Source organism: Dromiciops gliroides, chromosome 5 (genome assembly GCF_019393635.1).
Source record: "Dromiciops gliroides isolate mDroGli1 chromosome 5, mDroGli1.pri, whole genome shotgun sequence".
NCBI lineage: Eukaryota > Metazoa > Chordata > Mammalia > Microbiotheria > Microbiotheriidae > Dromiciops > Dromiciops gliroides.
Genome location: NC_057865.1, coordinates 249,797,638 through 249,811,261, shown reverse-complemented (window position 1 = coordinate 249,811,261; position 13,624 = coordinate 249,797,638). Strand labels below are relative to the sequence as shown.

At 36.7% G+C, this 13,624-nt stretch overlaps 1 protein-coding gene across 7 annotated transcripts in view; it reads left to right on the top strand.

Moving 5' to 3' along the window:
* The window catches only part of OSBPL8 (oxysterol binding protein like 8), a 216,534-nt gene that overhangs the window by 182,411 nt on the left and 20,499 nt on the right, over positions 1-13,624 (top strand). For all 7 annotated transcript variants that reach the window (XM_043966291.1, XM_043966292.1, XM_043966289.1 and 4 more), the window contains 3 exons: positions 817-914; positions 5,386-5,475; positions 6,526-6,662. In XM_043966291.1, coding sequence (XP_043822226.1) covers positions 817-914; positions 5,386-5,475; positions 6,526-6,662 — 325 coding nt within the window. The remainder of the gene's footprint in view (positions 1-816; positions 915-5,385; positions 5,476-6,525; positions 6,663-13,624) is intronic.

Below are 13,624 nucleotides of genomic sequence, written 5' to 3'. Positions count from 1 at the left end.
TCAAGCCAGTGTTTCTCCTACTGTGCTTCCATGTGGCACCTGATTGTTTTGGCTGTACCAGAAATGGCCAACTGGAGGGGGCCTTACCATGCTGCTCGAATATAAAGAATAAGAAGTACTTTGAAAAGTTTAAATATGGCCATTTAGTGAGCCAAGTTCTAACTAATCAACAATAGGGAGATGTTTTCATATCAGTTTCTTTTTATTTTGAAGATTAAAAAAAGAGAACATGGCTCTTTGTGACAGTGACTCTATTTGGTCAGACTATTTTTGACCCATACTATAATCTTTCATGGGTGGTCAGGATCAAAAGGCTTGCTTTTTTTCTCTTCGACTCCTGAATGAATTATCATACTTGTCCATTGGTCATTCAGTCATCTTTCAGTTGTGTCCAATTCTTTGTGACCCCATTTGGGGTTTTCTTGGCAAAGACACTCGTGTGATTTAACATTTCCTTCTCAGTGAATAGAGTACCGAGCCTGCAGTCAGGAAGACTCATCTTCCTGAGTACAAACCTGGCCTCAGACACTTACTAGCTCTGTGACCCTGGGCAAGTCACTTAGCTCTGTTTGCCTCAGCTATAAAATGAGCTGGAAAAGGAAATGGCAAAGCACTTCAGTGTCTTTGCCAGGAAAACTCCAAATGGGGTCATGAAGAGTCAGACACAACTGGAAAATGGCTGTACAACAACAACCATTTGTCATGGAGGTGCATTCGGTTTTTACTTTGATCTGTTCTTTACAAAGGCATGTTGGCTGTTGCTGCGTATTTTGTTCTCTTCAAAGCAGGCCCAAAGTAATTTGTTTTCTCTTTTAGGAATTTTGTATGGCACGATGACTTTGGAGCTTGGAGGGACTGTCAACATTACGTGTCAGAAAACTGGATATAGTGCAGTACTTGAATTCAGATTAAAGGTAAGAAACTTTTAATAGGGCATGACCTGGCTGAGGGTAATGCCATGCTGAGGATGAGCAAAGTGGATTATATAGATATAGACCCAAGAGGCTTAATTTAAGACAGATAATATTGGGGTGGTAAAACACATAGTATGCATAGATAAGAATGAAAACAATATCCAAGTGCATGAGTAGATAGTGTTAAAAATTAAATATAACTTTTATCTGCCTGTCTCCTATAGACAGATCAGAGAAATTAATTTTATAATATCTCCTACAAAAATGAATAATAATAAACAGAGACATGTCTCCCAGATCAGAGAACATAATGTCTCCTAGAGGATGAACCAGACCAGAGACAGACAGGAAAAAACATAATACCAATTTATTTTGTCCCAAGAAGAAAGAACCATGATCATGTGGAGACCCTTCCCAAAAGGGCTGAAAGACTCCCTCTTTCTGAGGGTATATAAGGGGTTTTTTTTGTCCACTGGTTATAGGGCATTGTCAGTTTCAATAGTATGATACAAAAATCAACCCAGAAGCAAAAGCAGTTTAACAGTTTCAGTTATAACAAGTATGGAGGAAATACAGAAGCATCATGATAAGATTACAGGATTCCAAAAAAAGGGTTTGGCTAGGATGAGGACGCCCAGATTTCCCCATCCTGAGGAAAGAAGTTACCAGGTAGGGGCTTTTATATGATGGCTATCTGAGTTCAGTCTGGAGTTCAGTTCAAGGACATTTTGCTTCTATTAACCCAGGGTTTCATAAAAAATACTTTCGGTTAATAAGGTACCTCCATCAAATCCAGGTGATCCATACATTCATATTAACAATAGTAATGCGTTATGCTGTGAAAAGACATTTGATTTCTGTTTACACACTAGAAATTATACCAGGATGCATTGTAAGACTCATCTCAGCCTAATAAGTTTAAAGAAAAAACAAACTCCCCCCAAACAAAAAAATCTACACACCATGAAACATAAAGTGGTTTAAAATATCTTGATTTACTAAACTTTTGATTCTTAAACACAAAATGAAAGGTCATCCTTTTCTCGTTCTACTTTATAGAATACATATAGCATAGCTAAAAACAAGCATCTCATCCTGATATTGTCTTTGATGGGAGAGCAATGGGCAGTTCATGAGTCCTCTATTTATATTTTTGGGGAGGGGAGGGGAGGAGAGGCAATGAGGGTTAAGTGGCCTGCCCAGAGCCACACAGCTAGTAAGTATAAAGTGTCTGAGGTCGGGAACCTCGGGGTCCTTCTGAAATGCCAGGGCCGGTGCTTTATCCACTGCGCCACCTAGCGGCCTCTATTTTATACCATTTTTCTGAGGTAAATTGTCTAAAGCAACATTTATTAAATCAAGAGAAGAAGCTTGGTGTAGTGGATAGAGAGCAAGCCAGGAAGACAACCTGGGTCGATGTCACCTGATATGTACTGGTTTCTTGACCTTGAGCCAGGTACTCTAGGTCTTAGTGCTCTCAGGCCACAACACTACAGAGTGTGGGGCCTGAACCAGAATTAAAATAGAATTAGGAAATATTAGCAAAATAAGTAACAATATGATAAAAACATAATGTAACACTGTAAAACTAAGTCACTGTATGCCTCTAGCAATTACTGGATACAGTTTAGTGGGCCTCATTTCTATTTGCGTTCGGCACCACTGCTCTAGAACTTGATGAGGATGTAAGTTGCAAGAAAGTTCAAGTTTGCATTGAAATCAGAATTTTAGTCCCTGTCCTTGTCTCTATCCCTTGTCCTGTTCCTTAGTAAATCAAAATTTTTGAATTTTATAAAGCTTTTGTTTTATGTACTAATAGCAAAACAGAACCCCTTACTTAACTTTAAAACTGGTGATATCTGGTGCTTCCTTCATCTGCCTATGTACAATGAAATGATGGCAAGAGAATTAGCATGGCCTCTGGGCAAGGATAAAATACAAATAATGAAACTTAATTTTTCTCTTTCAACATTAGGAAAATAATCAACATTATTATAGCCTTTTGACAAAGAACAATACCCATTGGTGCTAAAAATTCTTCTAAAAACCCAGGAATTTAGCTTTGTGACCCTGGGCAAGTCACTTAACCCTCATTACCCTGAAAAAACAAACAAAACAAACAAACAAAAAACTCCACAAAACCATAGAAATGGAGGGGCAGCTAGGTAAGCAATGGATAAAGCACCAGCCCTGGGTTTCAAGAGGACCTGAGTTCAAATCCAGCCCAGCCTCAGACACTTGATACTTACTAGCTATGTGACCCTCACAAGTCACTTAACCCCAATTGCCTCACCAAAAAAACAAATCCCCCCCCAAAAAAAAATAGGAATGGGAGGACCATTTTTAATATGATTAAAACATATATTTAAAAGCTAACTTTATTTGAAGTGGGAGAAGGCTAGAAGCTTTCTCAATAAATACAAAGAAGAAAACAAGGTGCCTTTTTCTCCACTAGTATTTGCCACAGTTCTAGAAATGCTCTTTAATACAGTAAGATGAAAAGAAGATACTGAAGACATAAACATTAGCAAAGAAGGAGACAAAGCTATCCTTATTTACATTCAAAATAATGGTTTACTAAGAAAAACTCAGAATCAAAAAAGAAAGTTTCTGACATTGATGCCTTTAATAAAGTAGCAGAATAGAAAATAAATCTGCAAAATCATTAGTGTATCTATATAACAATGACAAAGTCCAAGAGGGGAATAATAGAAAGTCCAATTCAAAATAACAAGAAAAAATTATTTGGCATTAAATCTACATCAATAATTATATAGTTATAATATACTCTTTAAATAAGATTGGTTTAAATATTTTGAGAGGTTGTTGCTTATGGTTAGATATACCATTTAATAAGTAGGATATTTAAATTATTTACAGATTTAATGCTACAGCAGATTACTAAGAACTTTGTATGGAGTTAGATAACAAATAATAACATTCATTTGAAGAATAAAAGCTCTTGGATCTCAAGTAAACTATGAATGAAAAATGTGAATGAAGTGGGGAGAGCACTTCCGGACCTTAAAATTATATTGTAAAGTAGTAATCATCGCAACTTTTAGGTAATAGTTTAAAATAGAAAAGTAGATTATTGAAACTATATGAGAAAATTAGAAATTAACCTAGATAACTCAATGTTCTCAAAACCCAGAATATAAATTACTTGGGGAAACTCCCTGTTTGACACTGATAGGAAAACTGACTCACTAGTTGAACTAAGAAAATTAGTCATTCAGTTAGCATACATTTATTAAGCTCCTACTATTTGCTAGGCACTTTGAGAAGTGTTGGAGATATAAATAAATAGCAGTTTGGCAGAAATTTGCTTTAGACCAACATCTTAAACTATACAATAAAATAAGGTCAACATGGATATATTACCTAGTGTGACAAAAAAGTCACACTATTAAATATCTAGCAAAGAACCGTATAACAGTTACAGCTGGACAGAAGAACTCAACCAAAGGATAGAGAAAATAACAAAATATTAAATAGGTGGTTTCAATTTTGACACTGAAAAGCTTTTTTATAGTCAGTTACAAATCAGTACAACTAAGAAAAGAAGGAAAATGATTCACTAGGGCATGTGTGATCATGATTAACTTCTGAGTCTCATTTTTATTATCTGTAAAATGGAGATAATGATATCTATAGTTCCCACCTCACAGGGCTGGAGTGAGCTTCAAAATGACAATAAAGCACTTGGTGCTGGGGTACTCAGTTAATAGTTATTCTTCAAAAACGTGGTCATTTCAATCTGTTTTTATATCATTAAACTTTTTAATCATAAAATAGTTTCTTATGGGCAGCTAGGTGGCGCAGTGGATAGAGCACCGGCCCTGGATTCAGGAGTACCTGAGTTCAAATCCGGCTTCAGACACTTAACACTTACTACTTACTAGCTGTGTGACCCTGGGAAAGTCACTTAACCCCAATTGCCTCACTAAAATAAATAAATAAATAAATAAAATAGTTTCTTGTGGAAATGTCTATGAATCTACTGGAGTGGAGCCATGACATATATATATATATATATGAATATATATATATATATATATATATATAAATCCATATGTCTATTTGTATAGTAAAATGCATATGTATTTACAGTTACTTTAAATGTCTGGTAATATTTCATAGGTACAGTAAAAACTTTGAATTGATGGGGTAAAAGTTAAAAAGTTAGCCTGGGACAAAGTGCTTTAAGAAAATTGAGGCACTGAAGTGCCCAGGGTTGGATCAGGGAAAGCTACACAGAGGAGGTGATAGAAATACTTGAAAAAAAATATTTTACTCTGTACAGGTCATTATCTTTTGCCTTATTCCTGCTTCCCCCCCCCCCCAGACTGTGTCTATGTAGAATACTTTATTATTTGCTCTGAATAAACAAATTATAGAGCCTTTTTGTCTATGTGGGCATTATTGTATGCATATGGTTATAAAAATGAATGAATTTTTTTTAAAAAAGCCATTTCTAGGTAGCAGTGACTGTGTTAATCAGATATCAGGGAAGCTTAAACTGGGAAAAGAAGTGTTGGCTACTTTAGAAGGACATTGGGTGAGTATCAAGCTTTACAAAATGACTTTTTAAATAATGTTCAGAAAGTAATGACTACTTTTGACAACCTTGATAATCATGAGTGCCTTCTTTATGACAGAAATGTTAGTGATAGAGCTTTATTAGACAAGCTATATTTTTATAGTTCAGTGGATGATTCCTTCATGATATATGTAACACTTTAGAAGGAAACATTTAACTAAAAGGCTAAGGCCATTTCTGTCAAGCCAGCATTATGAAAGGAAGAAATGACATATTAAATCATAATTCAGGCCTTAACAAGCTCATAGAAAGTTTTCTTCCAGTTTGGTTATTAGGAGCTAAAATGAATGAAAAGATACAACTATTATACTGTTGGCTTGGATTGTTTTTTGTAGAATTTTTATTGGTGATGCCCCTTGCAAAGAAAATGGAAATGACTTCTGGGGACTCATCTAAGTGGCACATGCAGCTCTCTAAAGATTTTATAACAGTTCTAGGTATATGCACATATCAGTATGTTTTTAACAACATATATGTGTGTATGCACATATTTAAAAATAAAAGATTTCTAACCGTCTTCTAATGGGCAAATTTTCTCCACAGATAACATTTCTTTGTAGGTTTGCTGAATAATGTTGTACTCTATTGAAGAGCCAGTTATTGAGACTGATCATATCTGAGATGTGTCCTTATGTCTTATAAAAATGTTTTGATTCAGTAGTTCTTAAACTGTATGTGTAAGTAGGTATTGTCTTCAGTTACTCGAAAGTGATTTGAATTGTACCAGTGTCAGTCATTGGATTTGTTAGAGAATCTTATATAATTTGATCTATAATATTAGGAAAGGGGACTGTAGATAAATGTTTAAATACATTTCAATTCTCAGAAGATTCAATAGCAAGAAAAACCATAATGTTCATATTTTAGCCAATCAAGTTTGAGAAGAGATAAGTAAGTATAAAAAGTGATAATATATTCTCCAGTAGTTGGCAGTCAATAACTATACAGATTTGTAAAAACAAAGGGGATTTTAAAGATAAGCTAATTTTTATTTTGTTTTTAAAACAGGATAGTGAAGTTATTATTAATGATAAAAAGACGGATTCTTCAGAGATCTTCTGGAATCCAACTAGTGAAATTAAGCAGCGAAGACTAATAAGACATACTGTAAAATTTGAAGAGCAGGAACCATTTGAATCAGAGAAGTAAGTATACTTAATTTCAGGTAAAGCTTAGTTATTTTGTCTTGTCTTGTAATTTCATGGATGAAGGAAAATCCATGTGATCCAACTGCTAATGCAGATCAGTGACTGTTTCCCAACCTAGAGTCTGAACTGCACGGCAACCAAAGATTAAGTGACTGACTTACAGTCCTATAGCTAGTATATGTAAAAAAGAGCCAATTCTTTCCAACTCCAGGGTTAACACTTTAGAGATTCACTATGCTACCAAAAGATAAATATATATTTTCAGAATAGCAATTTCCGTTTTCTCTGTTTGCAGCCTTTTATTTTCCTTTAGTCTGCTGATATTTTTTGTGTGGATTATGGATTTGACAGTATTCTGTTTGGGGGACCTTGTAAGTAACTATAAGTATAAAATAGAAAATCCTACTCTCATGTCACTTAGCTCACAAGTACTCCTTCTCTTGGAAAGAGAACAAAATTTGGATTTAAAAATATGTAGGTTCATCATTGCAGCTCTGAGACTTCTTGATGTACCCCTTGGCAATATCAGTTGTCTGAGGATCACCTTAGCAGAGTTCAGAGAGATTTGTTGTGAGACTTGTCACAGGGTTATAAATTTTTCAGCCACATAAGTTATTGAAGATATTCTACTACACTCTGGATGCAGTCTGCATTACTTGAACAAAATTGCAGATAATGAAATTATGTGTGGAGGAACTACTGATCTTCTTGATGTGCCAGTGACCAGTGAACTGACTGGAGGGATTGAATCACATCATTAGCCTCAGTCTCACAAAGAAAACTAGAGCACAAAGTTCAGCCAGATGTGGCTTTTCACACTTCTCCTGTGGGAGAGGTTTTTTTTTTTCTTTTCAATAACCATTTTTATTTAAAGTTTTTGTTAATTATTTATTTAATTTTCTCAATTACACGTAAAGATATTTTTTGAGTTCCAAATTTTTCTCCTACACTCTCTTCCCTCCTTCCTGAAGCCAGTAAGCAATTTGATATAGGTTTTACATTACAATTATGTTAAACCTATTTCCACATTAATCAGAACAAAAGAAAAAAAAACAAGAAAAAATAAACAAGAAAAATAACAAAAAAGCAGTAACAAAAGTGAAAATAGTATGCTTCGGTCTGCATTCAGACTCCATGGTTCTTTTTCTGAATGTGGAGAGCATTTTCCACCATAAGTCTTTTGACATTGTATTGGATCATTGCATTGCTAAAAAGAGCCAAATCCATCACAGTTGATCATCACAAAATGTTGTTGATACTGTGTACAATGTTCTCTTGGTTCTGTTCATTTCACTCAGCATCAATTCATGTAAGTCTTCAGGTTTTTTCTGAATCCATCTGCTTATCATTTCTTACAGTGCAATAGTGTTCCATTACATTCATATACCACAACTTGTTCGGCCATTCCCAATTGATGGGCATCCTCCGAATTTCCAATTCTTTGCTACTACAAAAAAAAACTGCTTTAATATTTATGTGGGTCCTTTTCCCTTTTCCATGGTCTCTTTGGGATGCAGACCTAGTAGTGGTATTGCTGGGTATGCACAGTTTTAAAGCCTTTTGGGCATGGTGCCAGATTGCTCTCCAGAATGGTTGGATCAGTTCACAGATGAGAGTGGGGGAGTTTATTTTTATTATATTCCCACAGATGTCAGGCTGTTTTCATGAGCCATGTAGTCTTCTACTATTCATATTGATGACTGAGATGTAATCAAGTAGACCCCCATGACAATAACTATAGTTTATTGCTGAGGATGAAGAGGTAAAGAAAGTCTATGAAAAACTTCACAAGATCCTTCAAATTGAGCCTCACATACATCCTGATTTTAGTGGCTTCAGTGCCAAAATGGGCACAGGAAATGGTGAAAAAGATGTTGGAAAATGAGGTTTGGAATGAGAAAGAGTGAGAGAACTCATAGGTTTATAAATTACCAAGAAAATCCCACTCTTTTATATAAGTAATATTTATTTTTAAAATTGTAATTTTCCTGACTGTTCTTAAATAGAGTTGGAATCCATCAGTTGTGGTAAGTACTAAAGCATATCATAAAAAATGAAATTCAATATTCTTAACCATCAAGAATAGGACTCACTAATAGTCATTAAGGAATCAGCTATCTCTGACACCTAATACCTGTTGTTGGAACTGTGAACTGATCCAACCATTTGGAGAGGAATCTGGAATTATGCCCAAAGAGTTATAGAACTGTATACCCCTTCGACTCAGCAGTACCACTATTAAGCATGTTTCCCAAGTTGATTAGGGAAAAAGGAAAAAGAACCTATATGTGCTAAAAAAAATTTATATGCAGCTCTTTGTGGTGGCAAAGAACTGGAAAATTGAGGGGATGCCCCTCAATTGAGGAATGGCTGAACAAGTTGAGATGTATGATTGTGATGGAATTCTACTGTGCTGTAAGAAATGATGAGGCAGGTTGATTCTAGAAAAACATGGATAGACTTGCATGAACTAATGAAGAATGAAATGAACAGAACCTAGAGAACATTGTATACAGTAACAGCAATATTTCAAAGAATAATTATGAATAGCTAAACTATTCCGAGTATTGTAAATATTAAAATCAACTATAAAGGACCTATGAAGGGAGATACTCTCTACTTCTAGAGAAAGATTCACTGAAGATTTACATCAAAGGAATTATACAGTGAGATGCATGCTTACTGGTGTCTTGTAGGATATGCAGAAACAAAATAATTATGCCCTCTTGAAAGGTGTTCTCCAAAGGCTTCTATTCACAAATGATTTTGTATTGGGATACTAACAAGTCTCCTTATTAACATAGACAGCCCTGCATTGTCCAAAGTGATATGCCAGTGGTCAGCTAGTTAAGTTAGTCCAAACCAACATGATTTAAGTCTATGTGGGGGGTTTTTGTGTGTGTACATATGTGTGTATATATGTGTGTGTGTATACACATGGATATACATACATGCATACATACAGCACAGAGCAGCAAGGTGGCACAGTGGATAGAGCACTGGCTCTTAGAGTCAGGAGAACATGATTTCAAATTCTACCTCAGATACTTATTAGCTGTGTGACCCTGGGCAAATCACTTAACCCTGTTTGCTTCAGTTTTCTCCTCTGTAAAATGAGCTGGAGAAAGAAATGGCAAACCACTCCAGTACTTTTGCCAAGAAAACCCCACAAAGAATTGGACATGACTGAAAAACAGCTAAACAACAGCAATAACAATGTATGACACATGCTGTACATGGGTTCTCAGCTTGGAGTGCAATTGAATGGGTTGAATTAGACTGGATAGGGGCGGCTAGGTGGCACAGTGGATAAAGCACCACCCCTGGATTCAGGAGTACCTGAGTTCAAATCCAGCCTCAGACACTTGACTCTTACTAGCTGTGTGACCCTGGGCAAGTCACTTAACCCCCATTGCCCTGCAAAAAAAAAAGACTGGATAGCTTGAGAAATTGTGCATTGTTCACATATTGTTGCCATAAAATCCATCCCCTGATTATGTTACTTTGTTCTAAGTCATAGAACTAAGTATAAACAGACGTATAAGTAACCCAAAAGACCTTATATTAGTGTGATGGTAATGGGAATAGGAGGTAGATTTGAATGAAACTCATAGAATCTAAGATTTAGAACTGAAAGTGTCTTTAGAGACTCTGAAGTCCATCCCATTGATTAAAAAAAATTGGGGGGGGGGCAATGAGGGTTAAGTGACTTGCCCAGGGTCACACAGCTAGTAAATGGCAAGTGTCTGAGGCCGGATTTGAATTCAAGTCCTCCCGGATCCAAGGCTGGTGCTTTATCCACTGTGCCACCTAGCTGCCCCTACCCCCCAACCCATTCATTTTACAAATGAGGAAATAGACCTAGAAGTTAAGGTCATACAGATAGTAATAGAGCCTTAATTTGAACACAGGTTCTCTGACTCTCTATTTAGTTCTTATTTTACAGTATCATCTTACTTCCAATTAGAATTAGCAAGACTTGTTTAGATAGCTACAGATTTAAGAAATAGTCTAATCAAACAAACCAAAGTTATGAACAGAAATGAGGAGCAAGTCAGAATAAGGGGCAGACTTAGGGGAGAAATAGTAAGCTCACTTTTGGACATGTATTTGTGGTCCTGGCAGGTGAGATACTTTCTAGGTAATTAGATGAGCAATGGAAAGAGATTCGGGTGTGTCATCTGGATAAATGTACTAGTTGAAGCTATGAGTTTGCTAAAAAAGAGAGAGGAGAGGGCCAGAGAGAGACCTTTGTGGAACACACAGGTTAAGTAGTCAGGAAGAAGGGAAGTCAATGAAGGAAACAGAAGGAGCAGCTGGAGAGGTGGGAGAATCTGGAAAGTGGCCTATCTCTGAAGCCGTATTGAGGCAAAACCATCCAGTTAGTGGGAGAGACAAACAGCATCAGAAATCCCGAGCGATCTAGCAGGATGATTTTAAAAGGCCATTGGATTGGGCAGTTAGGAGGCTAATGAACATTAAAGAGAGCAGTTTCAGAATGATAGGTGAAGCTAGATTACAAGAGGTTGATAAGGGAATAAATAGTAAGGAAGTAGAGGCAGCTAGTAGGTGGTGCAGTGGATAAAGCACCAGGCCTGCAATTAGGAAGACCTGAGTTCAGATGTATGCTGGCTCTGTGACCTTGGTCAAGTCACTTAAACTCTGCCTTAATTTTCTTAGCTGTGAAATGGGGATAATAACAGCACCTACCTTTCAGAGTTACTGTGATGATCAACTGAGATAGTATTTGTAAAGTGCTTATCACAGTGCCTGACACATAGGTGCCCTATAAGTATTACCCTTTATTAGGTAGTGGTTGACTCTGTGTGTGTGTGTGTGTGTGTGTGTGTGTGTGTGTGTGTGTGTGTTTGTATGAGAGAGAGAGAGAGAGAGAGAGAGAGAGAGAGAGAGAGAGAGAGAGAGAGAGAGAACATGGACCAAAGTAAAGCAGAGGTATCAAACATGCTGCCCACAACATTCCAAAGTGTGGCCCGTACCAGATTAAATTGTAATTAATTAGAAAAACATTTAATCAAATACAATAAGTGCAATAAAACATAGATAACATTACATTTTTAAAACAAAGTCAGTATGCAGCCCATAGGGATGCTTATCTATACATTGGTGGCCTCTGTTTCTATTTGAGTTTGATAACACTGAAGTAAAGGATTCTTTAGGATTGGGAAGTCAGTGGAGAAGGAGAGATTAAAGATACAAGAGAAAAGGGATGACTGCTCGAACATGGTTCTAAAAGAGACAGGAGAGAAGGAAATCGAGGGTACAAGTAGAGGAGATGGGGGTGCTGTGTTGAGAGGGAAGAAGAAATGTATAGTATAGGGGAAGGAGTCAGGATGATGTCCTAGAAAAAGTTTGAGGTCTGTAATCAGAAAGTCTGTGTTTATAAGATCCTAATATTTGAGACTGGAGGGAACCTTGGCCATCACCTGTTCAGCCTTAACTTTGCCAAGGTCACAGAAGGAGCAAGTGGAAAAGTCCTGATTGAATCTATATGCTCTGGAAGAGCAGGCCCTGAAGCTAGGAGGATGTGGTTTGGAGTCCTGCTTCTGGCACATCTTGACTTTGACCCTGCCCCAGTCCCATAACCTTTTAGTGCTCCAGGCAACTTTCTCCAACTCTAAATTGTAGAGATGACTCTAACCTGAATTTGTAGAAGTTCCTCACCAGGAGCTTCCAGTACCAGTAAAGTAACCAGTCCAATCCCTCTCTGTGGTGGCCATTTAAACTAGTGTTTGTAACTTTTTTTGGATTCACTTTCAATAGGGCAAATTTTAATCTGGCATGAAAGAGGTGCAAAAGAGCTTTTACAGTGGAGGGAAAGATGGGGGAAATGGCGGGGGAAGGAGGAGTGAGTGAGCTCTACTCTCCCTGGAATTGGCTCAGAAGGAATAACATACCCCTAGTTGGTGCATATAAATCTTTCTTATCATATAGGAAAGTAGGAGGATTAGGGGATAACAGGAAGAGGGGTGTTTGTGTGCATGTGGCATGTGCATGTGCTAATACAATGGAGGGTAGATTGGAGAAGATGAAGGTCAGAAGCAAAACACTTGAAGATGAACAGGGTGAAAGGAGAGAGAAAATAGGACAAATTGGGAAAATAGGATGGAGGGAAATACATAGTAATCATAAGTATGAAAAAATTTTACAGCAAGTTTCTCTGATAAAGACCTCATTTCTCATTTATATAGAGAACGGAGTCAAATTTACAGAAGTAAGAGCCATTCCCCAATTGATAAATGGTCAAAGGATATGAACAGGCAGTTTTCAGACAAAGTAATCAAACTTGTCTACAATCATATGAAAAAATGCTCTAAATCACTATTGATTAAAGAAATGCAAATTAAAACAATTCTGTGCTACCCCCCTCCCTCCATATACCTGTCAGGTTGGCTAATATGACAGGAAGGGAAAATGACAGATGTTAAGAGGGGATGTGAGAAAATTGAGACACTAATTTATGGTTGATGAAGTTGTATATGGATTCAGCCATGCTATAGAGCAATTTGGAAATATGTGGAAAGGGCTTATGAAACCATGTGTACCTTTTGACCCAGCAATACCACTACCAGGCCTGTATCCCAAAGAGATAAAAAACAAAAAGGGAAAGGACCTACAGACAGAAATATTTATAGCAGTTCTTTTAGTGGTGGCAAAGATTTGGACATTCAGCAGTTGTCTTATCAATTGGGGAATGGCTGAACAAACTGTGGGATGTGATGGTGATGGAATACTGTTGTGCTATAAGAAATGATGAACAGGATGGCTTAAGAAAAACCTGGGAAGACTTAAATGAAATAATGCAAAGTGAAATGAGCAGAACCAGGAGAAGAATATTGTGTAGAGTAACAGCAATATTGTAATCATCAGCTGTAAATGAATGACTTAGCTATTCTCAGTAATACAATTTCTGAAGGATTTATGATGAAAAATGCTATCCA